General features: G+C 45.1%; 1 protein-coding gene across 2 annotated transcripts in view; it reads right to left on the reverse strand.

The window, feature by feature from the left end:
• Positions 1-27,163, reverse strand: part of HECW1 (HECT, C2 and WW domain containing E3 ubiquitin protein ligase 1) — a 331,172-nt gene that overhangs the window by 1,076 nt on the left and 302,933 nt on the right. For both annotated transcript variants that reach the window (XM_075586582.1, XM_075586583.1), the window contains 6 exons: positions 19,865-19,963; positions 17,974-18,103; positions 15,235-15,381; positions 6,335-6,449; positions 5,314-5,512; positions 1-1,987 (listed from right to left, as the gene is read on the reverse strand). The exon at positions 1-1,987 is cut by the window's left edge and continues 1,076 nt beyond it. In XM_075586582.1, the coding sequence (XP_075442697.1) occupies positions 1,876-1,987; positions 5,314-5,512; positions 6,335-6,449; positions 15,235-15,381; positions 17,974-18,103; positions 19,865-19,963 (802 nt within the window). In that variant the 3' untranslated portion in view covers positions 1-1,875. The remainder of the gene's footprint in view (positions 1,988-5,313; positions 5,513-6,334; positions 6,450-15,234; positions 15,382-17,973; positions 18,104-19,864; positions 19,964-27,163) is intronic.

The following is a 27,163-nucleotide window of genomic DNA, read 5'->3' on the forward strand; positions in this document are numbered from 1 at the left end:
CCCTTTAAAATTATTACATTAAAAAAAAAAACAAGTTAAATAATCATTATTGGGCCTGGGAAAGCAAAATGTCAGCCAATTGTCTCAGGATATCCCTGTTAACTTTCTTAGAGCTCCACGGAACACAGGTTGAAAACCACTGGTCTAAAGCAGTTTCTACTCGGGGGAAAACAATATTGGAATCTTCCAATAAGTACAGGTGCTTAGCTTATTTACATTCTGAACCCCTCAAAACATCAACCATTCTGTGGGGCAGGATTGATGGCTATTACTGTACTGTAGGCCCGAGAGAAGCAGATCATCATAGTGGATGTGAAAGTCTGTGTGCTGAGTCTACTTCTAGTTGTATTTTCTCTTAGTGTGTAGATATATTGAATTTCACTATGGAGTGCAAACATTTGTCTTCACAAATATGAAATGCTGCTTTTAACACCAAAACCAGAACCCTTTGTAAACAACAGAAGAAAATACAGATGCTTTGGAAAACAGTCCTTGAGGGTTCCCACAACTGTACAGGGATTTTCTCCTGTAAACAGGAAAAACACTCAAAAGTCCATCCTCAGTCAAGCCCGGGTCGCTGATCCTATACTGTTCTGAGCAGAACAATCCATGTTGGGAGGGGAAGCTAAAAAGAAACACTTAGGTCAATATGTATTAAGCGGGACTAATATATATGGCATATTATGGTTCATTCAAATGAATGGGCCATGAGTTGCCATATGACTTAGCACCACTTAGTAAAAATGGACCTAAATGCCATATTTAGCCTATTCATATCCAGAATATTTATACTGCTTTGCAGTTTAATTACAGTGTTATTTTCGAGAGACTGGAACAGGTTTGTGGAAAGTCGTGCGAGACATGTGGATGGACTTATGAAGTTTATTTGTGTTGATTGAGGGATATAAGGATTTTTTTATCCACCTCAATCCATTAAAAAAAAAAAAAAATTAAAAAAAAACAATAGATTTTCAGCAAGCATTAAACTGAACACGTGTCTACAGTAGCGGAACATTTCCTCACAAGGGAGTCCCACAAATGGCATTCTTCTTTTTGGTGAGGGAGTGATTGGGTTCAGATATCAAGTCCTTTTTTGCTACATAATGAAACATCCTGCTGGAGAGTGCACACAATTGTGCTTCTTGTGTGGCAAGTGATAACAGAGATACCCTCAGCCCACAAGATTTCTCGTGCAACTTCTTTTGATCAATGACTATTGACAATTAGAACGATTAGAGTGAGCTTTATGTATTGGGTTACGGGGTTATTTTTTTTCTTCAAACTGTCTTTTCTGCACCATGGATTTGGTTCAGTTCCAGCTGATGGCATTGACACCAACTTGTGTTATCAACAACAACAAAAAGAGACATTTTGCTTACTGGTGACCCAAGTGGGACAATGCACACAAAGTCGATGAAACTGGTCGGAAAGGAGTGAAGGGAGGTACATATGAGAAGATCCAGACTCACTTGACCATAGCTTGTGGAATTCATTTTGTGAATAGGTCACATACAACCAAAAGTCAACTGGAGTATGTACATTGGAGTATGTAATGCTATCTGCAGCTGTGTTCAAACTTCATTATTTCAGAGGTAGGCAGACATATAGAGAGCCTGTAGTCCACTTGTGTTTCTTTTTTTATATTGCATACAGCTTTGTGGATCGCTGAAAACTGAGGAGGAAAGCACAAAGGTTGGATCTCGGAGGGAACCAGTTCCCCATGCACGTTTATAAGTAGCTTCTTCTGTAACAAGAACGTCGAAGGGAAAAAAAATCAAATGCAATGTGAAAACAAGACCACAACGACAACCTGTGTCTGTGGCATAGGAAGGTGGCGTCATCAGTCAGGAAAATACCAGAAGTTCTTGCATCTGCTCATTCAAGTCCAAAGGTGCTCGTCTCCTCAACAGCTATTAACAACTTTTCGTTTAACATGGAGTAGGATGGGTAGGGAGGAAGATCCAAGCGATTGAAGCATGTATGTGCCCTGTCGGAGGTAAAAAACAAAAAGATTCAGTAGCTTGTAATTAAACAACTTGAACAAGTATTAGTGAGATGGTGGCATTTGCAGCTGTTTATCAAGCAGACTTAAGTGTATCATCTGATATTTTGCCCTTTCATCATCTGCATGTGTAGGAAGCCATCTTTGATTTTCACGATTGATACATTTATCTATGGGTTTGAAGCATCAATCTCCGTCAAACCTCTATGTTTCCGACTTTATTTGCTTAATTCCTGCACGCGAATACTGTAAATGTCCGAGAGAACAATATGGCCCCCGGGGTCTGTCTAGCACATGGGTGGGCGACTCCAGTCTTCAAGGACCATCAACAGGTCAGGTTTTAAGGATATCCCTGCGTCGGCACAGGTGGCTTAATAAGTGTCTCATCTGTGCTGAAGCAGGGATATCCTGAAAATGAAAGCGAAGTACATAGATCTGGATGAACCATGTTTAGTTGTTTCATGGGTCTGGCTTCAGGGTAAAATCCGTATCTCCTAGGCCATTCTAAGATATGCGCTGTCTGGGAGAAGTCATGGCCTACTGGTATTACTAATAATTTTGTTCTTTTATATGGGAAATTAGATTGACAAGGATTTATTGTGCCTATAAAGTCTTATACTGTATGTACAACATTGCACACAGACGGTTTGGTAAAAAAAAAAAACAGTTCAATATTTAATACTTAATTTCGCTTCATTTTACTGGAATGACGGGAACATTTTGCAGAATATAGCACGCTAAACTAAAGCCTGGGTTTGCAAGCTTGCACCATGAATATTATACAGGCATACCCCGGTTTAAGGACAGTCACTTTATGGACACTCGCTAGTAAGGACACATTTTCAATAGTACCATACCCCTGTGTCTGCACGCTCGCTTCGCAATTACGGACACGTATTCTGCCCTACAGACCGCCGTAGTAGTGACGCGCTGATCCCCTCGCCCAATAGGCAAACGGCAGCTCGCGCATGCGCCTGCCAGCACGTCCTGAACAGCAATACCGGCTCCCTACCTGTACCGAAGCATCGATAAGTGGGAAAAAGGTAGTGCTTCACTTTAAGTACATTTTCGCTTTACATACATGCTCTGATCCCATTGCGTATGTTAATGCGGGGTATGCCTGTACATGAATTAGATAACAAGAGTAACCAAATAAGACTCCAAATTAAGCCGTAACTGTCCTCAGGTATTTGCACCACCAAAGTGGCACAAGCAATGTTTTTTACGCGATCCCGTCACCTCTCGTACCAACATAAAATATATAACTTTGCAAGATAAAAGTCTCATTCTGCCTCTTGTAAGTGAGTCCAATCAATCATCACTAGTGAAGGAATCAATAGGGAGAATCGTTAAACTAAGATATTACTGCAGTATTTCTACATCATGACAGTAGTTAGCTAAATATACTGAACATATGCACAAATGTAGCAGGACCATCATTTGTATTGCCAGACACTTTAAGTTCAAGGTCCCTGCTGTCACGCTTTCTTTCAATGGTGCTCTGTTGCTTTGTATATTATCACGGAGTATCACTTCCTGCACATCCCTTCAAGAACTTTATCCGAAACTAAGAAAAACAGAATTTATGGGGCCTGGTTATCAAAATCCCATGGCTGCAACTTGGAATCAATCAATGCTACAAAACAGCATCAAATTAACCAGGGGGAGTTGGGGCTTTTAAAAATGTAGTGGGGAAGTTGGGGCTTTTAAAAATGTAGTGGGGGAGTTGGGGCTTTTAAAAATGTAGTGGGGGAGTTGGGGCTTTTAAAAATGTAGTGGGGCAGTGGGGGTCTTTTTTATATGTATTGTGGGAGTGGGGGACTTTTTTTATATGTATTGGAGGAGTAGGGGGCTTTTAAAAATGTAGTGGGGGAGTGAGGGATTTTTAAAATGTATTGGGGAAGTGGGGTTATATGTATTTTCTGGGGGTGGGGATTGAGGGAGTGAGTGAGGCAAAGAGTGAGTAAGAATGAGACGCAGGGGAGAGAAATACATGCGAGGCGGGAGGGGATTGAGGAAGAGGGAGTGAGGCGGAAGGGGAGAAATACATGGGAAGAGGGTGGGAAATAGAGGCGACTCGTGAGGTGTAATGGGGGGGGGGGCTCGCAATACCGCCAGGGCGGGATGGAGGGGTGAGGGAGTGGATGTGACTCTAGTCCTGGGCCCCGGGAAATCTGTCTACTGCCCAGATTACATTTGGTTATTTCTGGCAATCCATTAACACTGGCTCTCAAATCTCATGCATGGACCCTTCTGCAGTTGGCTTGGAAAGCTATGTAGGGATTTCTAGACCGTATCTCCTCTGTAATGAGCCAAAAGAGGCTATCTGTAATCAATGATGAATGTATGTTTTTTTAGCTGTAGACAGAGCCAACTAAGCTTACAGGCATCTTACAAGATACATGTGACTGATGGACAAATTTACAACGCGGCCCTTTGTAAAATATTAAAAGCCATCAGGTGCATTACAAACCGTGCCCCTGCATGTTAATTCAGAGAGTTGTAGCCTGAGGGAGGCACTGCCTTTTCTTTTTTAAACATCAAAATCTCATTTACTTTTTTTTTTTTTTTGGTAACAGCCTGAACTATTACTGATTAAAAAAATATTTCAGTCTATTTTAGTTTACGGTTTAGTGAAGAAAGTCTCCCAAAAGCGGCTTTTTAAAAGTTGGTATTTTGTGGTGTGATGTGCGTCTAATGATTTATGAAGGTATTGCTACACGTCTGCTTATAATAACCTATAATAAATTGGCACAATCGCTCACAGCTGGGGCAGAACTTTGGAAAATTCTCTATGTGGAAAGTCTCAGATTTTAACTGATCTCAACCGATTGAAAAATAACACTATGTTACCGTTTTAAACAAAATTCTGGAGGTTGATAGCAACGTAGCAAGGTTGGTCTTATTAATTTGTGGCCAAACGTTCGCAATACTTTACTACCATTAAATGACAACTAAGAAAGTACGTGGCTAGTGAGAGTCGTAACCGAAAATTCCTACAAAAAATACTAAAATGCTATGAAGGGCTGGAGCAACTAAAGGACAAAGCAAGTTTCACATTGCAGCATACAGTATATCAGACAACAAAAGACAAAAATGCCCAACGCTACATCCAATGTGACAAAATACGTACTGGTGGGTTTTGGGGTTCTTGAGCTTGCTGGGATATTGTGTGTTTATTGATCCAGTATATCAGAGTTTGACTGCAGTTCAAACATTCCTCCACATTTTCTGTTCAGTTGGACTATGTGCAATATGTTTCAGCTTAGCACAGGTGAGACTGGTGTGCTACTTTTTTTTACCCAACATACCTTGGAAGAGACGTTATTTTACCCCATTTCTCTATGCAGAAACGCCGTAGCCCGTTGCTCCCTCGCAGGGCTGCAAACCCTTCATACGGTACACTGGATGTCCCAGTGACAAACTGCAAGAGTCGTAATCTTTGTTCATTGTTAAACCTCTCCACAGCTGCCCAGAACCACCGGATGACAATGTGTCCGTCATGGTACCCTGAAGCCAACAAGGAGGGATAGGGAACAAAAAATGATGTAAGATAAGGTTCTGTGATGTCCGTAGGTTTAACTTACTAAACGATTAAATAACTAAAGCATCTAAGACAGTTATCGACCACTGTGGTCAATAGTTAACAAAAGTTGATGCCTGTTAACAGCTTTGTTACTTGGTGAATACAGAAGGCTGAAATATTCATGCAAAAGTTCAGCCAACACAAATCTCACATGTCTTGAAAAACAGAAACAAACAAAACATTTGCAAGTCGAACTGGGATAACTTTCCACAGCTCTATTAGTATACACACCTTCATGAATCAATCAGCATGTATTCATTTCATGACAACATGCCCAGTTCTGGAGATTAAAATAGCTAACAGTATGTAAAGACACATGCAGCACATGTACATAGTTGGCTAACAGAACAACTTAAGGCTTTAAGGAATAGAACATTATAGTGGATCTGTGCCATAGTATAACAGTGCATTGAAATGAAATCTTCCTTCTGGTTTCTGCTACTTCTGGAACTGCCCAAACCTGTTCAAATCCGAAGGGTAAAGAAGGAAAAGGGAAAACTACAGGTTTGTGCTGCTCACGGAGAAACCGGGAGGCGGAAGGATTAGCAATGAATTTTCAAACAGTTCAGACACTTCATCCGGTGCAAGGTATATCCCGCCTTGAACTCAACTTGTGATGTACAGTACTCATTTTCTGATATCTCAATTTAGGCAACATTTTTATTTTGCTCCAGTGGAGTGAGAAAAAAATATATAGTTATTGAAATTGCCAAATTCATGTGTAGTAGCAGGTAGCAAAACATTACCTCCCCGGTATTCTGTGTTATTACGCCAGTCGATGAGGTCTATTTCTGCAGTTCCGGCAATTACCAGCTCCAGTTCCCTTGCATCAAACACTGATACAAGTCTGGAGTCTACGACCTGAAATACAAAGAATTCCCATGCATTGTACCTAACAGTAACACATCTTATACTCACAAAATATATTTGCGTCATGTTATATTTTATGATGTATACAGTACATTGTGATGTGGTTATGTCAGGTAGTGCTTTCTCTAGAGCAGGGGCCGCAAAGTGGGGGTCGCGAGATTTTTTGTTGGGGAGCACGGCGGTTACAGAGGCCCCGCGCTCTTCCCCAAGCCATTTAAATAAAATGCGGGGGACCGCGCGAGGCCTCTGCAACTTCACTTACCGTGACGTCACATGACCCGCGGCATCATTTGACACTTCAGAGCAGGTAAGGGGGGCGGCAAGGGGGCGCAAGGCAAAAAGTTTGCGCACACCTGCTCTAGAGCATGTCATCATTCAATTGCACCCTCGTTGTTTAATGCCATCAGTACAAGAATGAAAACAAATATAGGGCTCTGTATTTCATTTATTAGAACATTGTTTGCTGAAGGGATCTAAGCCCAGCTTAAATAAGTTATGGTGCATGTCATTTCCCAGAATCCTTGGCTGCAGTAGAAGCACTGTATGCTTAATAATAATGGGGGGGAACAGAAGGGTTGCAGACCTGTCTGAGACATGTGAATGTGCTCGCAAGTGATATTTTCATTTGTCGAAGGAATCTGAAAATCATTCATCTACAATTCATTGCAGAGCCACCCAGAACAATGCTTCGGTGTTCGGTTCTTATTTATGGTTAAACTGTGAGCTAGTGTACATTATAATTGGATTGAAACAGTAAGTATGTAATTAAGATTAGCCTGATTGACTTCTTTATTGCCCCAATGTACTAGCACTGAACCACGTTCTAAAGCCCCTGTTTTACTTATTGTATAACAACACAATACAGTATATTGTAACTAGATGTGTGCACTTGACCCTGTGTTTCGGTTTTGATTCTAGAAAATGGCGGTGTTCCGGGTTTTTCCAAAACCAGTCGATTGTTTTTTTTTTTGTTTTTATGGGAATATTTTGAATCTGATGAAGAAAAACATGATGCTGTGTAACCTGGAGCTGTAATGCTACCGATTTAGGTATATTTGCCATTTACATTCTACAGTATTTAGCAAAAATAATGATAATACAAATATTAATGTGGTTTATGTCTGTTTCTATTGTCTGGCAAAGAACAGGACGAGGTAGAAACAAGACCAGGCCAAACAGGATGGAAAACACATAAACGGCAGTGCACAGCTGAAAATATTATAGGCTGGAAATCCAAACGTAATAAAAAATATTTATTCAACACATAAAAAAAACAACAAAAAAACCCAGAGGTCCGCAACAAGAATCCCTCTTTGACAAAGCGCGGTTGTAGCGCGAAACCTGTTAGAGGGATCGTTGTTGCGAACCTCCATTTTTTTATGTGTTGAATACATTTTTTTATTACATTTGGATTTTCAGCCCATCATATTTTCAGCTGTGTACCTCCATTTACCTGTTTTCCATCCTGTTTGTCTCTTCTGGGCAGGGAGGGCACCTGGTGCCACTTCCTGCAGCCAGGGATTTGCGAGTCCTTTCTCTGCAATCAACGTTATAGAGATTGTTGCAATATGTTTCTTTTTTATTACTAGTGTGTTTCAGTGAGACCGCTGTGTCTCGATGGGAGACGTGCTTCTTGATTCCACTGTACCCGGTGGTCTCAGGCGCATTGTCTAGCAGCAGATCACAGCACATGCCACACTGTTGCAAATTGTATGTACACATTCAAACACTGATTCAATCATCTAAGGACACGCAATCCTGGCAAGTCAAATATGCACTTTTTTTTAGTTCTTTTTCTCAAATTTCACATACAGACGTTCTTGACTATTCTTTACTGTTGTGATTACATTGTTGTGTATTTAGTTGCATCGATACCTGGACTTACTCCACTGTTCTATAGTTAGAAAATACTATTTTAGAATGACCATTACAAAAGTGTATATTATGTTGGAGGAGTGCATGAAAGATGCTGTTTCAGATAGGGCAAGACTACTAGTTAGAAGGAGCAAGAGACTATTTAGAAACACTGTTCAAATCATGGATGTTATGGAATTAAACTAAGAAAGGACGTCAAGTGCCACTGGCTGACTGACATAATTACTAACAGATAAGGGTGTGAAACCACAATAACAAATGGAACTGATTGACTGGTACATAATGGTAGAGTAGAGACAAATCAGATAAGTTAATCTCAATGCCTACTACCTATTATATAAAATATGTATACACAATATTACATTATGTAAGCCAATGGGTGTGACCCAACTGGAACTGATTGACTAATACTTAAGCTAACAATATTCTGACAGAGAGTTGGAGACAGGTAGTCCTTTTCTATGTCTAAAAATTACATATATATATATACAGTGTTCGACAATCCTATACATTTACACGCCCGGGGCGGGTGGATTTAACCCCCGGGCGAGTAAATATTGGCCCAAGCAGAACACGTGCTTGTTTTTTTAAATTTCCCTGCTCGCACTGAAAAAATAAATAAATAAATAACTCCCCCTACCTGATTGCTGATTGGCGCGCGCTCCCAGGCTTTGTGGGCGCGCGGCCAGGCTCTATATGAGCCCGCCCCCAACGAGCGGCCATTTTTTATGGCCAGAGATCTGTTGGAGAGTACTAGAGTAAGTACTCTCCAATCCTCCATCCCCTCTGCTCCTTCCCTGCCTCCTGCAGTTCACCCTGACTCCCCGCTTCCCCCCCCCAATAGCCGCGCGTGGCTGCAGATGGTAGCGAGTGTGTGCCGCCTTCTCTCCCCGGCCCCCGCATATCCGCGCGGGGCGGAGGTGTCCCCCCTTATTCACCCCAGCTTCCCGCGCCACTTCCTGCTTTCCCCGGTCCCTGTGCGGGGCGGGTGATGGTAGTGGGGTGTTCCCCGCTTACCCCGGCTTCCCGCGATCCCCGCGGGCGAGTGATGGTAGTGGGGGGTGTCCCCGCATACCCCGGCTTCCCGCGATACCAGTGCGGGATGGATGATGGTAGTGGATGTTTTCCCGGCTTCATGCGCCACTTCCCGCTTCCCAGATCCCCGCGCGGGGTGGGAGATGGTAGCGGGGGTGTTCCCCTCTTACCTCCTTGGTCTCCGCTTCCCCGCGGTCCCGTGGCTGTCCGCGCAGGGAGGGAGATGGTCGCGGGGGGGGCGTGCGGGGCAGTGGTGGTGGTGGTGCTCGGTCGCGCGGCCTTTCCTCTTCTTCCCCCTGTCGTGTGTGTGTGTGTGTGTGTGTGTATGGGAGAGTGTGTGTGTATGCATGCATGTATGGGAGAGAGTGTGTGTGTGTTTGTGTGTATGCATGCATGCATGTATGGGAGAGTTGTGTGTGTGTGTGTGTGTGTGTGTGTGTATGCATGTATGGGAGAGTGTGTGTGTGTGTGTGTGTATGCATGGGAGAGTGTGTGTGTGTGTGTATGCATGCATGCATGCATGGGAGAGAGCGAGTGTGTATGTGTGTGTGTGTGTCTGTGCATGCATGCATGGGAGAGTGTATGTGTGTGCGTGTGTGTGTGTGTAGGATACCAGAAGTGTCACCCCACCCAGTCACCCCACCACCCCACCCCAGTCACCCCAGTCACCCCGTCACCCCACCCAGTAACCCAGTCACGTCACCCAGAGAGGTTTGAACTACTACTAATTTTGACGCACATGCAACACAGTTTTCCCCCTCTCTGGAAGATGTTCTACTGGTTACTGCTGTTTGTGGTGCGGTCATACCTGTGAGGGTCCAGGAGAGCTGAGTGGTCTGCGATGGTGTGGGGAACAGGACAGGCTTTTGTAGATCTTCAAGGTTCACTCAGGGTGTCAGCGCTTCTAGCTCCAGTGTGCTCCAGGATTTCCAGAGTCAGTGCCCCACTAGGGCAGATTCCATCCATACCCCTACCCAATAGACTAAGAGCTCAGGCAGGGGTATATAAAAAGGGATGATTTATTGTAGCAGCCACTGCTAGCAGTACAGCGAATGCATGAGGATTGATCTGGGTCCCCAGACCTCTGGATGGTGCCTTGGCTCTCTGGTAGACTTGGAGTCTATAATGACTGCATGTCTCACTCCCAGCCGGAAGTGCTTCATCACCCCAGGATGGTTGGGAGCTGAACTGCTATAATTTAGTACTTCCTCTCTGGTGCACCAGAAGGGGAGGGCACAAGGTCTGTACCACTATTGCCTGTACACAGACCCTTGTGGCACCACCTCTTCTGTCACTCAGAGAGTCAGCATCAGGGGGGTCAAATCCCTAGGATAGCCTGCCACAGCCTGTAGCTACAAAGGACTTACGTGACAGGAGGCAGAGAGGCAGTCTGGACCAGCCATGGCTACACTCTCCCCTGGGTGGAAAAGTCCATGTCCTCACTGGTACAAATTTGATGCACCATCCATCACTCTGGAGCCTGCAAGATAATAACAGGTAACACATATGATGGTACAACATAACCAGAATACTTATACGGACAGCAGGAACCCAAATCAACCACTGATTACAATGATGATATACTACTTCTTCCAACATGACAAATAGAGGTACTACTTGTAAAATTTGGGATCAGGCTTTTTGATTACCCGTCCCTCAAAATCCTTTACCCACACAAAATATACCTTAGGGGCACAGCATCACATGGGAACCTGGATAGTACAAATGTGGAGGTGGCAGTGGCCTGAGCAGGGGCAGGAGTGGACAGGGCCGATGACTGGGGCCTAGCAATGTCCATGACCTGTCCATGTTTTGTGTGCTTACCCTTACCCCAAGGAGGTGGTATTGGGGTAGCATCAGGGATCCGGTGACCGCTTCCCTTGCATTGGGCCACATAGCAGGGGGCATCGGCAGGTAACAGTCCCGGGCTCACCACTGTTAGAGCTAGCGGCGGCTCAGTGGATTCAGTAGGCTCCATGGACGCCATCTTGGTGACGTCAGTCTGCAGCGACAGTCTCACGTGGCCGTCGGGCAGGCTCGTGTTCGGCGGTGGTGATGACGTCACATCCAGTTGAACCAGAAGTTCGTCACCCCTCGGCGCACAAAACAAAGCTCCACGTGGCTCCTCGTTCAGGTAGGCTGCAACTGGATCCTGTTGGGAGTAATCGGTAGGAGTCTTGCCCATCCGAAGGTAAGGGACGGCTTCTGGCTCCACAGGTTCAACTACCGACGGCGCCTTCACCGCTCCGGCGTACTCCTCGGGTTTGGGGCTCCTCCGGGGCTACGGATGGACCACGGCCTTCTGGATAGACATCTCAGGAACGGGACTCCGCCGGCGCCTATAGGTAAGCGATGGTCTTTCCTCCGCAGGACTTGGACAGCTGGGCGCATCTTTTTCTGGGGCAGGGGAGGACACCTCAACCAGGCTGCAATGTCCGGGCACCTTGCCCTCCTGGAAACTATCGGCACGGAGCTTGCTGGCCCCATGCCACCAAGGGAGTCACACCCAACCCCCCTGGGATAGTCGACTCACCCTCCCGGTCGTTGAGCACAGTTAATACCGGTTCCGGTCCTGGAACCATCAGCAACAGGAACGCGGGGTCGTCTCTTGTATATGGCCCATGGACCTATGACACCCTCAATGGCATAAAGGTCAGGGTAGACAGGAGTAGATGAAGTGGCAGGCCCAGCGACAGGGACGACAGTAGGACATACCGTAGGGGCTGAACTGGCCGGTGTGGAGATCCGATCAATTGGCACAAACAGGGCGGGAGCCTCAGGGCTGGCAGGCTGCATGAAGAAGGTGCCACAGTGTTGGCACCGCGCATCAAGGCTGACATGGCCTCCGGGTAGCCGGCAGTGCGGACAAATGCACTGCAGGTGGGTCTGGCCGTTCACCCAGACGACAATGTAACCTCCAGGGAGATTGTAATTGGAAATCTTCAAATCGTACATAGTTGAGCTGGTAGCCATTGAGGTAGCATACAGATAGTTGTGCAGGGGCTCCTTTCTCTGGCTCAGCTACGTGGATCTGAGGTGGGTGCAGCAGGTTGCAGACTCCTCCCAGATCAAGCTTGGCTCCGATTGGCTGGTAGTTGGTGGCCCTTCCCCTGGGTGGAATTAGAGACAGGGCGGTGCAGATAGAAGGGTGACATGGCCCGAGCTGAACCAGTTACTTCGAGGGGCGGTGCCTGGACTTGGCTCCGAAAGCTTGCAACTGAGGTTTGCAAAACGCTTGCATTTTTGCAACAAGCCCATGCAGTTCCGATTCCAAGTGGGAGCCCCATTTTGGAAGCACAAAACATGCGGTGGACGCCATTTTGGAGCCCACAGCACAATACTGAAAATATTAGGTATATAGGGTCCCTGGTGATGCCTCAGGGGCCCGTTCCTCACATTGTAGACTGCTGCACATTCTAGAATAATAAAGGTGCACAAAGTCCCTCACAGTACTTTGTAAGGGGCCCATCCCTTGTAGAACAGTTATGGGGTTCACGCTCCTGGGATACATTTCCCACCGGGTGCGCCCTAACTTACACAGTATGTTGTGCATGGTGCACGGGTTACCCCAGAGCCTGAAAGGTCCCGTCCCTTAAACACAGTTTGTGTGCATTAGTACCCAAGGGTCCTCACGGTACACTGTCCTCACGGCCCATTTTCCAATAGTTAATGAAGGGTAACAGCGCTCCCCGCTAACATGCCCTCGGGGGGTCGCCCCAACTTTGCACAATCTATGTGCACAGGTACCCAGGGTTCCTCACAGTGCGTGGTAAGTTGTCCTGGCCCTGTCTTGGATACGATGAAGGATAACAGTGCTCCCCCAGTAACATCCCATCGGGGGGTCGCCCCAACAAAGTACTGTAATTGGTAAGGGTCTAGGCAGCCCCCTCCCTAGTGTCGCCTTAGGGAGTGACTCCCCCCTTCTTTAACATGAAATGGGTGCCCGGGGTCCCTGGGGTAGCATCAGGGGCCCGGCCCTTCTACTATCAGATGCCAAGCAAAGTCCTCTAAACTGCATTGCTCTACAAGTCCTGAAATCCTGCCCTGTTGCTGCCATCTCAGCAGCGCCTCCAATTGTAACACAGTTTCCCCCCCCTCTCTGGAAAATGTTCTACTGGTTACTGCTGTTTGTGGTGTGGTCATACCTGTGAGGGTCCAGGAGAGCTGAGTGGTCCGTGATGGTGTGGGGAACATGACAGTCTTTTGTAGATCTTCAAGGTTCACTCAGGGTGTCAGCGCCTCTAGCTCCAGTGTGCTCCAGGATTTCCAGAGTCAGTCACCTACTAGGGCCGATTTCCATCCATACCCCTACCCAATAGACTAAGAGCTCAGGCAGGGGTATATAAAAAGGGATGATTTATTGTAGCAGCCACTGCTAGCAGTACAGCGAATGTATGAGGATTGATCTGGGTCCCTAGACCTCTGGGTGGTGCCTTGGCTCTCTGGTAGACTTGGGGTCTATAATCTCTCTTGCTCAGTCAGCTCATGAGGGACTGACTGCATGTCTCACTCCCAGCCGGGAGAAGCTGAGCTTCTTGCTTCCTCACCCCAGGAGGGTGGGAGCTGAACTGCTATAATTTAGTACTTCCTCTCTGGTGCACCAGAAAATAACTGCATTTTATATTTTGACCCAAAAGCCTCCATCCAATAACTGCAGAGATCAATTCTGTGCCATACACAACACTCTTACTGTAAGATATGAGATATAAAAGCAGTTATTTCAAAGCCACAATTGGTTTGGTTGAGATATAAGACATTTCTTAGCTATTAGGTATTTTTGTCTTAATAAATGCCAACAATATTTATAATAGGGCCACACAAAAATGATTTGACATTAATATTTCCCCCTTGAGAAAGGTCGGTTTGGACGGCTATTTTGTACTACATGCCTAATACAGATTTATTTTGGATTACTGGATCAGAGTGCTGTCTTTTCTTACCGGACGCAAGAATGGTAATATTGTTTACATTATTTGTTTGGGACTAGCACCTGTATTACATTGGATTATTTAGAGTGCCGGTTTATTAGGGCACCACCTCATGGTCCAACTAGGAAGTGCTGTTTCCTGGTATGTACATGCGTAAACCAACAATGTATTGTATATAAACTTTGTAAATCACCTATTGTAAAATATAAGAACATAACACAGGTGTATATTTGACAACATTACTGTATATCATACAAATTCCAATAGGGTTACCTGGTGGTTTCTCCAAAAATACTGGACACAATGGTGAAAGGTGCGACACGCTTGAACCATGCGCATGCACACACACCTCTCCCCGCTCCATGCTGTTTCCTCCTCTCCTTGACCCCACCCCCAGGCTCCTGGCACCTCTTCCTGATTGCTGCATTACCTAGCAGCAGCCAATCAGAAAGGCGGAAGCTGCCCAGCTCCCTAGCAGCAGCCCTGCTCTCTCCCTGCTTTGGGAAACCCCACAGCCCCCCAAGCGGGTGAGGTCACTAAGTCCAGAGAGGTAATACCGGTATACACATACATCTCCGGTATTACCTCACATTTTTTACTGGACAGTGTCCATACAGGACAGTCCGGTTAAATACCGGACACTTGGAAACCCTAAGTGCCAACCATAATCCAATATCAAAACAAGATATATTTGTTCACTTCTTAGCAATTTATAATAAGAAGAATTCATATAATATATAATAATAATAGTAGTAAAATGGCTAGTTTATGCAAAAATGGCTCTACCTTCTACAGAGATGAATGCGCTAGAAATATGAATTTTATGACAAGGATAGGGAAGAGTTCTGCACACTAGAAAACTCCCCTGCTGTACTGTATCTCAAATGCACTGTAACTGGGGGCAAAGGGGTTACAGCAAATTGTCGCCTTTGACTTACCTCGTAAAATCCCCGGACAAGGGCTTCAGTTTGCTGAACTACACCTCGCTCCACTCGCCACTTCACCATTTTCTCTATATATTCCTTCTTATTTTTTTCTGTAACCTGTGTGTTTGCGCCCCCTGACTTCAGCTCTCTCTCAGTGACCTAAAAAACAAACAAACCACAGCACATGATTGCAGGAAACAATCTGACCACTGAGGGGTGTAGGAAAAAGCATAAATTTGGCCAAGATGAATTTGAGCAGGCCAGGAGAAACGCCTCGTGCAGTATTTTTCCATGGTTTTTGCAAAAGAGCTTGTGTTTTGGATCTTTTGTGCGGGAGAGCCGGAATGTAATTATTGCCGATAAACTGTTGGTAGGCGAATATATGCTATATGCAAAGATTATAATGGAATGCAAGTGTGTATACTGTGCTGTAATGTACAACACACGGGGTGATAGAATTTGTGCACATACAACACATGAGGAGTGACAGAGTGTACTGTTGCCCAATAGAGAATGAGGCTAGAGAGTGTAAAAGTGTGTGTTGTGTTGTATAAGAATACATAGCATGATGGGTTTATATACCTGTTTTACTAACTGGGAAACCTAGCTTTAAAAAATAAATTACAAAAAGGGAGCTTTTAATATTTAAAAAGCCAATCCTCCTACTGTTTTGATTTTTTACCCCACCCCCCCTTTTAACAGGGTGGGAAATGGGGGAGCCTTAAGCCAAACACCCCTATTTTCAGCTTAGGGGTACCCCACAGTACCCCAGGTACATACCAGTGAAGTTACCATGTCTAACTCTCCCTCAGGGGACACAAAATGGCTGCCAAATCACATGCCAAAAGGAAGTTGCAAATACATCCGTTTTGGCTTCCTATTGGATGGCCATTTATATCCCCTTGAAAATAAAGCAGGAAGTAACACTGGTAACTTCGCCAGCAACTATCTCGGGAACTGAAAATACTGTAGTATGATTTACTGTAGCTGTGGAGCACCCTCCTGTTAGTAAGGGTGGATTGCATCTTTAAAGCTTTTGGAAATTCATGCTGCTTGTCACCATTTTTACTGTTGCCTGTAATGCTGCAAGATAGAAATGTGGTTATTCATGTAGAAACCTATGCAACTCTCTGCCCTTTGAAATGTGTTTGTAAGACAGTCAGTGGAGAGAGAGAGAGAGAGGGAGAGAGGGAGAGAGGGAGAGAGGGAGAGAGGGAGAGAGGGAGAGAGGGAGAGAGGGAGAGAGAGAGAGAGAGAGAGAGAGAGAGAGAGAGAGAGAGAGAGAGAGAGAGAGAGAGAGAGAGAGAGAGAGAGAGAGAGAGAGAGAGAGAGAGAGAGAGAGAGAGAGAGAGAGAGAACTGAAGTATGCAAATACTTGGACCCCTTTGATTTTATGCCTACTGTTTCACACAGCGTTTAAAGCGAAACAGCAGGCATAAGCATTAAGGGATTCATGTTAAAGTAGATAGGAAGTAAAAAGTGACATACTGTGACTGCTCGTTTGCATGTCAATACCCAGAAAGCCTGGCTGCACTAGACGTGTAAATGTGTTCTGTATCATTACTGTACTATGTACGGTGGAGGGTTTCTGTCACTTTTGTGCTAGCATAAATTGCTTGTGTACCTGTCACACACATAGAGAGACTGAGAGGCTCTTCTTACTGCCTAATTAATGCATTTGGTCCCAGCAGGCCGGTTGTCTGTCCATTAACCCCGCACTGCACTACATTTTGCATTTTCAGGATGGAATGCAAGAGAGTTTTTAAAAAGGGGAGTGCAACTTTCCCATGTTACTCATTGATTGAACACAAAGGATTGCAGAAGAGCGAAGGTAGACACGGGTGCCTGGCAACATAGAGGACTGTACTCTCCCATGACTTGGAAAGTGTCTCATGCAACAGACAAACGCAATACTTTGCCTGGAAGTCATGTGGCAGGCTAGCAAAATATGCAGAGTAGACATTGCTCGAGTCCTGACAGTAACACGTATAAGGCTGCTCCTTATGATTAATTGTGTTACTTGCTTTGGAGAAATGCTCTGAAAAAGTGCCATTCTCCACAAAATATTTTGAGATTTCTCTGCAAACTGCTTAGATTATAATCCCTGTCTGATTAATTTATCCCTCTATCACAAATGTTTAAGAATGACTTGTAATGATCAGGTATCTGTGCCTCTTTACATTTTAGGAATGTAGGTGAATGGACAAGAAAAATAAATAATACGTTTATGATTGTGCTAATCTATTTGGCCATAAAGAAGACAATTTAATATACTCCCACACTATAAAGGGTCTTGATTTCAATCTCAATGAAGATGACTTGTTGGGTCTTGAAAGTTTATATCCTACAACAATTGCAGAAGCTATTCGGTAGGTTACAATCTAAAACACATTTGTAGTTCTTCACAAAATATATGTGCACTAGATCTGTGTACTCCAAGCTTACTAAAGATCGAAACAGCTGTCTGTGAGTTGGGTTACTGGCGATGCACTTCTTAAACCCAGGCTGTGCTGAAAAGCTGTGTAATACGGCAGGCATAAACTCATAAGTGTCATGTTAAAATGGATCAGAAGTAAAGAGTGACACACTGTGCTCATTTGCATGTCATTACCCAGAATCCCTGGCTGCAGTGGAAGCATTATTTGCTAAGCAATAATGATGAAAGACAGGGTAGCAGACCTGTCTGAGACATGCGAATGCACCACAAGTGATATTTTTATTTAAAGAAAATAGAAATATAATCCTACTGACCTGTCCAAACACCTCCTCATTAACTGTGAATGTGAGGTCCAAGATTTCAGTGATATCATTGTCCTTCATCCACTGTAAACTCTGGTGAAACTCCTCGTCTAAATATTCGAGATCGCTGAGGTCACAGGGACTTTAAACAGTAAAGAAAAGTAAGTAAACCTTCTGTCCTTTGGTAGAAGGCACGTTTTATGTAGCGTTTCAGGTCCTCTTTGGTTTCATTATGAGCCATAATAAAAAGATGATACCTTTTAGGGCACCAAGAGTACCCTTGAAGAAGAAACCCATTACGTTTTAAAATCTCTTTCAACTATCATTTCTTATTTGAAGAACTGTAATGTTTTCCCCTGTAAAATATGTCACACCTTACAAATCTACATTTCTCCTGGACAAAGACGACTTCTAGAACTTTGCACTTCAATTTAAAATAGTTACAAAGATTTATTCTTCCTAAAATGGTAGCTTATTTTGGGGCACACTTCTAGGCAGGAGGTGGCTGTAAAACCAGTGACGTTAAAGATGTCTCTATTAAAAATGGTAAATCAGGTAAGCTGGGGGGGGGGGGGAAGCCACAAATCGATGGGCTCCTTTATTATTTGTCACTTATCATTTGTGAATGACCCGCTAAATATGAACAACTTATTAGAGAACTGCTCTAGCAGTTCCTCGCCTCCACCTAAAGCCTCTTTGGTCATATGCAATAGCGTGTGACACATACAAAAGAATTGCATACACACATTTTTCTAACCATACTCAGCACTGTTAAGTTTCAAGTGAAATTTATTTATTCATCATAAGTGCTTTCAAAATGGGTTAAGAATGTATAATCACTACCTGGAAAATTGCTTAACTTCACAGAAGCCTGTACCTATTTGTTTAATCCCTACATTGCCAACACATAACGTGTGTTAGGTCCCTCTGGCAGGGGAAGGTGTTATCTAGAGCAGGGGTGCACAAACTTTTTGTCCTGCGTCCCCCTGCCTGCTCTCCCCCACTGCTCGCACCCCTCCTTGTATCAAGCGTCAAATTATGCTGCGTGGTCATGTGTCATTTGACACCGCATTGCCATGGTGACGCGTCCCACCAAGCCGTCTTGGCAAGTGAGTTACAGAGGTATTGCGCATTCTCCCGGCATTTAATTTAAATGTCTTGGGGAAGAGCGAGAAACCTCTGTAACCGCTGCAACCCCCCAGTTAGCGCACACCTGATCTAGAGCAGGGGTGCACAACTCCAGTCCGCAAGCCCCCCCCCCCCCTCCCAGGTTAGGTTTTCAGGATATCCGTGCTTCCAGCACAGGAGGCTCAATAAGTCCTGTTTCAGCACAGATGGCTCAATCAGAGGCTCAGATTGAGCCATCTGTGCTGAAGCTGGGAAATTGTGAAAACCTGACCTGTTGGAGGACTGCAGTTGAGCACCCCTGATCTAGAGGTTTGCAAGCAGACAATGGGGGCTATGGGCCATACAGTATTTACTATGCAATGCAACTACATAAGACACCTTATGGGCGATTCTTTTCAACAGGCTGTAAGGTGTACTCCACTGTTGGAATGTGCCTGGCTCTATGTATCCAGTCTCCCAGATGCCCAAGGGAGACTTCCATACATAACCGTCCAACGTCTCCCTAACTAAATCGTTCAACGCAGAGAATAGATGTATTTGATCTACTTATAAGTATTTAGTGAGGATAAAGTAGTAATAAACTTAGTTTCAAATTCCACCCAAAAAAATATGGAAGAAATAGGTTAAAGAGATCACGTATTCACGTTTTTTTTTTCCTTCGTTCATCCAATATCTACCAGGATATAAACACATCAATTTAAAAACAGGCACGGTGCGCAGTTAAATATCGCTCGGTCAATCTTCTTTCCAAGTCTAAGAGTTGATCTATACTCACAGCCTCAGAAGGGCCTTATAGAAAGGTCTCGTAAAGAAGGCGTCCAGCAGGTACTGGTGAATGAGTGCAAGGCCAAGAATCCGTCCACTAAACCGAAACCTGGGACACGAGAAAGATTCGTTAAATGCCAGGGGGTTTTGAATCCGATATACACAACATAAATAGTACCATTTATTTGTATAGAACCATATGCATCAAGTAGTACAGTTCTGGGCCCAAACGTACGGCACCATGTGTATTTAAGGAAAAAAATCCCATTGACAAAAAAAAAGAATAGGTTTTCTTTCTTTCATACATCTGGAGTCATGTTTGTGCCACAGAATTGTTTCACTTTTGCTTTGATACATACTGTATACCCCATAACTGTTATTCACCTTTGAATGGCGAAGTGACAGATTTTGGACATTAATGTATGATAATATTTTTTGCCCCATGGGATAAAGGCTACGTTCTGAGCCCCTTCTGTCTACATCTGTGTCGTCCCAAAGGCGGACAGCCATTTGCTGCCCTTCGGTAATGTTACAGCTGCTCTATTGCATTCTCAAACTCACCAACCCTCTCATTCCCTGTACTATATGTTTCAACCTACCGTTCCCTATAGATTGTTTGCTCCTTGAGGCAGGGCCTCTTCTAAAAAATTGCAGGTGTATCCTACCTTTCTAACACAATTTAATCTCGTCTGTAAATATTACTTATGCCCACAATCATATCTCTGACTGCCCATGAAATGTATGTATGTCTTTATTTATATAGCGCCATTAATGTACATAGCGCTTTACAGTAGTAATACACGTGACAATCATATAAATAACAAATAATACAAATAACAGATCAAGGGAATAAGTGCTTCAGACATAAAAATTATCATTAAGCAAGAGGAGTCCCTGCTCCGAAGAGCTTACAATCGAATTGGTAGGTAGGAAGAACATACAGAGACAGTAGGAGGGCATTCTGGTAAGTGCGTCTGCAGGGGGCCAACCTTTATGTATCAGGTGTATAGTATTATCCATGGTGCTACTCATATGCTTCTTTAAGCAAGTGTGTCTTAAGGTGTGTCTTAAAGGTGGATAGAGAGGGTGCTTGACGAGTATTGAGGGGAAGGGCATTCCAGGAGTCAGGATGGTGCATAGTGAGAAATTAGTGCTGAGATGTAAGGAGGGGCAGAAGAGTGTAAAGCTTTAAAAGTGAGGAGGAAAATTGAGTGCGAGATGCGGGATTTGATAGGAAGCCAGGAGAGTGATTTCAGTAGGGGAGACGCTGAGACAGATTTAGGAAAGAGTAGAGTGATTCTGGCAGCAAGGTTTAGGAGACAGGTGAGAGGCAGGAAGGCCGGACAGCAGGAGGTTACAGTAATCGAGAAGGGAGAGAATGAGGGCCTGAGTCAGAGTTTTAGCAGTCGAGCAACAGAGGAAAGGGCATATCTTTGCAATATTGCAGAGGAAAAAGCGACAGGTTTTAGATACGTTTTGAACGTGAGAGAGGAGCCAAGTATGACCCCTAGGCAGCGTTCTTGGGCTACTGGGTGAATGATAGTACTTCCAACAGTAATGTGGAAGGAAGCAGTAGGGCCAGGTTTGGGAGGAAATATGAGGAGCTCTGTTTTTGCCTTGTTAAGTTTAAGTCGGCGGAGAGCCATCCAGGATGATATTGCAGGGAGACATTCAGAAACTTTGGTCTGTAAAACAGGTTTAAGGTCAGGGGTTGAAAAGTAAATTTGTGTGTCATCAGCATAGAGGTGATATTTAAACCCAAGAGATGTGATTAGGTCACCTAGAGAAAGTGTGTACAGAGAAAAGAGAAGAGGTCCCAGGACAGAGTCCTGGGGTACCCCCACAGAGAATTTGATAGAGGAGGAGGTGTTAGCAGAAGAGACACTGAATGTACGTTGAGAGAGGTAAGAGGAGATCCAGGATAGAGCTTTGTTACGAATACTGAGAGTATGGAGAATGTGAAGGAGGAGAGGCTGGTCCACAGTGTCAAATGCTGCAGAGAGGTCGAGTAATATGAGCAGATTGTAATAACCTCTGTCTTTGGCAGCATGGAGATCATTAGTTATTTTAGTGAGGGCTGTTTCAGTCGAGTGAGCAGTGCGGAAGCCAGATTGTAGAGGGTCTAGGAGAGAATAGGTATTGAGAAAGTGGAGCAAGTGAGAGAATACAAGACGTTCAGGGAGTTTAGAGGCAAAAGGCAGGAGGGAGACAGGTCGATAGTTAGAAAGACAGGAAGGGTCAAGCTTGCTGTTTTTGAGTATTGGTATAACTGTTGCATGTTTGAAGGAGGGATAGGTACCAGAGTAGAGGGAGGAGTTAAAAATGTGTGTAAGTGAAGGGATTATAATAGGAGTGTAACAGGGGACTTATCCCATGTGGTTAACGGCTGGTAGCAAATTAACTAACACCACCTGCCTGATTAGAGGTGGTAGAAAAAGCCTGCCTTTGAGACAGGAAGTGACTCCTTAGCTCTGAATGAGAGCTGACCTTTGGAGAGAACACACATCTCTGGAGCTGACCGGTCTTGAGCTCTGCCCAGCATAGCTGATTGCAAGACACCAAATAAGACTTCTAAACCTGGATGCTGATTTTCTGTGTACGCACGGGTCGGTTCCAGGAGAGCAGAGAAGCTTACTCTACAGCAGCTAACAGATAAGACTTTCATTCTAAAGAGACTTTTTATATCTGCTTATGTCATGCTATGTGTTTGGGGCTGGGAGACCTGCTTAACTAGGAGTTGTGATTTGCATGGGATTTCACTAGAAATACTCCCAAGGGAATTAAGCTTTGTTTCCCCCCCCCCCCCCTGTGTTTGGATGATTTCCTGATGAAAAGGAAAAGGCACAATAAAGCCTTATTATAATTTCACCTTATAAAAGCCTCCAATTGTGTACCTCTGTGAACGTCCGTCTACATTTGGTGTCCGAGGTGGGACAAGAGGTGTCTTTGAAGTTAAAAAGGACCGGAGATTTTTATGTGAAATTTTTTGTTATGCTTTTTGGCCTACAAACAGTCTGGAAAAAAAAACCCATCATGCAGCAGAGATCAGAGTTAAAGGGATACACACTGCACTGAAACTTACAAAAACCCAGAAGAGACTGCTGAAGTAGCTAAACCTTATTTTGCCTATCACAAAGTGTAATATGGTCATTGAAATAGGGGTTTTGCCTTCCAGCCATAGTCAGGGTTCAAGAAGTGAGTCAGCCCTTAAAAAGGGATAGGTGTTTGTTGTTTTCAAAAGTTTCGCTGAAGCAGTGAATACAGATGGTGACCCACGAGTGGTACTGATTTTGCAAATAAAGGTTGCCACACTGCATAGGGCTACCAGCTGTGAATGGAGTATATGCAGAAAAGTGTGAAAATTGATACAAGACTGTGCTGAAGCACGGGAATTTTTAGCAAACAAATGCTGAGTGTTGAGTCACCCTGCCGGGAATGAAAGAATGTTTTTTTTTCTGCAAGTAAAAAAGTCTGCCTATATATATCTTGGGAGCAAAAACAGACACCCAAAAGTGTGAAGTGTGAATGCCATAATACCCAAAGATGAGACTGAAAATTACTGAACTCAGGCAGAAAACCAAATTCTGTTGCTGAAGTGGAGAGATTGCACCTAGCAAATAAATGGTGTAGAGCAAATAGACTTTTTTTTACCTAGCAACTGCACATCTTGTATACCTGATAAGAGAAAATGCATGCACAGTACTGCTGATATTGAAAAAAAATAAAAAATAAATAAATACATTTTCCCAAGAAAGAAAAGTCTACAGAGATGCCTGTGAGAGCTACGACCTCTACAGGCAAAATATGCCCATCTGTAGGACTACCACAATTGGGGGTTCTAGCAAATACAGTGGCAACAGCTGCAATAGTGCCTCCTGAGGTCAGGAAGAAAATTACACCTGATAGCCTAAAAATGGAGGACAAGATGCAGCGTTCCTGTAATGAACCCTACCCCACGGAAGAGTGGCTCTTTCAGTCCAATAAAGAGGAAGACCTCTCTTACGGGGAACCCGAAACGAGTCACACCCACAAAACACCCCAAGAATGGTGGGGGTGCCTGAACTCGGCACGAACAGAAAAGACCGCTCCCTTTGATGACGAATATGATCAGCAGGAGACAGAGCGGGAGCAGCAGATCACCCAATATTTCTGTCAGCTAAAGCAACTGCAAGAAAAGCCTGGCGTATATAATGAAGCTGCTAAAGTATCAAATAAAGAAGGAGGCCCCAGTATTCCGGATGGGACGGAGTCATCCAAAACAAAGAACTGGAAAAAGAAAAAGAAAAGCGTTTCTTCACTTACCGTGGAAGGAACAGACACGTCCGTAGATCCTGTGGAGAAAAAGGGGGACCGAGTTGCCCTGCAGCCTAGAGAAAATGGAGAATTCGTCCCGTGGGTAACCGAATATCCAGAGGGCCCAAGGCAGAAGTCGTGTACCCCAAAGAAGTGTCTGTCCGGTGCCAACAGTGAGGAACCCTCAACCAACCATCCCAGGGAAGTGGAGCCGGAACCAGTGAGTTATGATCCCTTGACCAGTCCTGAAGATGCCCTGAAAAATGCCAGGCATGACTGTGATCTGCTCTGTGAAGAATTGGAAAGGGAGAGAGAAAATAATGTTGAGCTACAGAAGACTGTGCTCGCAATTTACTCTGCGGCCAAGACCGAATTGGAGGATCTCAAGACTGAGCTAGATAATGCAAAGGCTACTATTTCCGCCATGGATGAAAAGCAGAGCCAATCTGATAAAATGGTGGCTACGCTAAAGCGGAAGTATGAGGAGGCACTGAAGCAGATGACAGTCTTCCAGCAAGCGGTTCACACTCTTCGTATAGAGCTGAATGCCTCACAACAGGAGGTCAACAGTGTCCGGATAGAAGTGGACGTATCTCAGAAAGAGGTTCAGACACTCCGCAGAGCACTTGATGCCTCACATCATGAGACCAACAGCTGCCGCACAGACCTGGAAGTTTCCAGAAAGGAACTACACAGTCTCACTGAGAAGCTGGACATTGCCAAAGAAACTATTGGTAATCTTGGTACAGATCTCAAAGTCTCTCAGAAGGAGCTTCAGACCCTCAACCTAGAGAAGGAAGTCTCACGCCAGGAGAGTGTCATTCTCAAAGCAGATGTGCGTAAATGGAAGGAGGACTGCAAAGAAGCCCTGAAGAATACAAAGACTAAAAAAGAGAAAATTCAAGATTAAAAAGAGAAAACTTAAAACTGAAAGAAGAAAATTTTCAGTTGACAGAAGAAGTCAAGGAAAAGTTTGAAGCAGAGCACCGACTGCAGAACCAACTGCAAGGTCTGCGTACACACCTCCAGTATGCTGAGGAGAAGCAGCAAACGCTACAGGAAGAAAAACTGCAGGCTGCTAAAGAGGTACAAGCGCTGCAGGAACGTCTGAATACCCAGTACGTCCCCACAGAGCCGTATGAGGAGCTAAAGGCCATGCTGCATGTCTTCAGAGCATCATTGGAAGCAGAGCTTCGATACCAGATGACTCTGTATGAGAGGGAGCGTGAGAAGGCTCAGAAACTGGAGCAAGAGCTGGAGAGACAGAGAGACTGTTCCATTCCCTTGAGTCAGTACACCAAGGAGAAAACAGACGCAGCGGCAACCTTGACGACAAAAATTACAGAGCTCCAGAAGATGAAGGAGACTCTGATACAGACTCAGAGGAAGCAAAGTGCGCAGATAGATTCCCTGAGAAGAGACTTGCAAGACGCACTCAAACAGGTTGAGACTCTGCAGGCCAGTAACTTACAGATTCCTCCAATACGGAAAAAGGTATTGGCTCTGCCCAAGCACCAGTATCCCACAGTAACTCATGCCCGTGAGGACAAGGGTACAGTGAGAGTTGGGGACTCCACGCAACTTCAAAACAAAATTACATAGTATGAGCCACCTAAGAAAGCACTAGCCAAACATACAGCTGCCCAACAGGCAACAAACAGAGGTAGGAGTGCAGAATCAAAGCCAGAAGAATCCTTAGCTGAGGAAGCTGAAAAAATAGAGGAGATAAGCAGTGACACATCCTCCTCTGAGACAGTGTGAGGATTCGGGGGTCACGCCGGTTGCCGCGTGACCTCCCCTCACCTCTCGTTGCGCCCGCTGCTGCGGGATGTCCGCGTCGCTGGTCCCGTCCGGTCCCCGTGGTTGGGGGACTCGTCCCCGGCGGGCGGCTGGGGCTCTGCCGGCTGCTACCACTCATGGGCGCGCGCTCCCCCTCGTTACGGAGCGTGCGCCGGATCAAATTAATTTAATCACTGCTCCTGCAGTGAAGCCATGCCCCCAACTCACACACAGGCTGCAATCATGCCCCAAAGCTGCTCACCTGCATTCTCCTCAAGGCAGCCTATCCAGGACGGCTCCATGCACTCCTCCAGGTCTGCCTCCTCTTTCTATTCGCCAGCCGCACTATATAATGCCTGTCTTGCCATTCCCACATCGCTCGACATAGTCTCTATTAGCGGATGTCTATTCTGGCTCTCTCTCTCTTGTCTTCGTTTATTCAGGTTACGACCCGGCTTGGCGGACTTCACTCTCTGGCTCTGGACCCCGGCTCTCACTTGACCTCGCTGCATTTCACGCCCCTCGACCTCAGCTTGAACTCCGACCTTCTGGATCTCTTCTCTCCCAGACTTTGGCTAACGGCAACGACTACGTCTCTTCTTTCACCGGTACTGGCAAGTATTGCTACAGCTATTTCCACCTGGCCTGGCAACGCCAAAAACACCACACTCCGGACACACTCCTTCTGCTGTGGGTGCGTGCACATATACGTCCCCACCTCAGTATAAGGGACGGGTCTGGTCTGCGGGCAGCACCGGCGTAACATTATGTCGAGCCCACAAGATGCAGACCAGACTGATCTGGCCTCTATGATGACGGCCATGTATCAACAAATCCAGGCCTTAACTGATCAGATGGATCTCCTCACTCAACAGGTACAGGACCTTTCATTTCAGGCACCACCGGTGCAGGTAGAACCGGTGTCCGCCGCGACTCCAGGCCCGAAGATTCCGGCACCTAAGCCGTACGCGGGGGATCCGCACGCCTGTCGTGGATTTCTCAATCAATGCGCAGATCAAGTTTGAGATGGCCCCGCAGCAGTATTGCACTGGTCGTAAGAAAGTGGCATATGTTTACAGACTGCTCACGGGAAATGCACTGGCACGGGCCTCCCCGATTTGGGAACTACGTCCCGAAATCACCCAAGATTACGCTGCCTTTAGACGAGACTTTCGACAGGTCTTCGATACCCCCGCACGCCAAGAAACTGCCTCTGACTCTTTGCTTCAGCTTTCAC

This window comes from Ascaphus truei, chromosome 2 (genome assembly GCF_040206685.1).
Source record: "Ascaphus truei isolate aAscTru1 chromosome 2, aAscTru1.hap1, whole genome shotgun sequence".
In the NCBI taxonomy this organism is placed as follows: domain Eukaryota; kingdom Metazoa; phylum Chordata; class Amphibia; order Anura; family Ascaphidae; genus Ascaphus; species Ascaphus truei.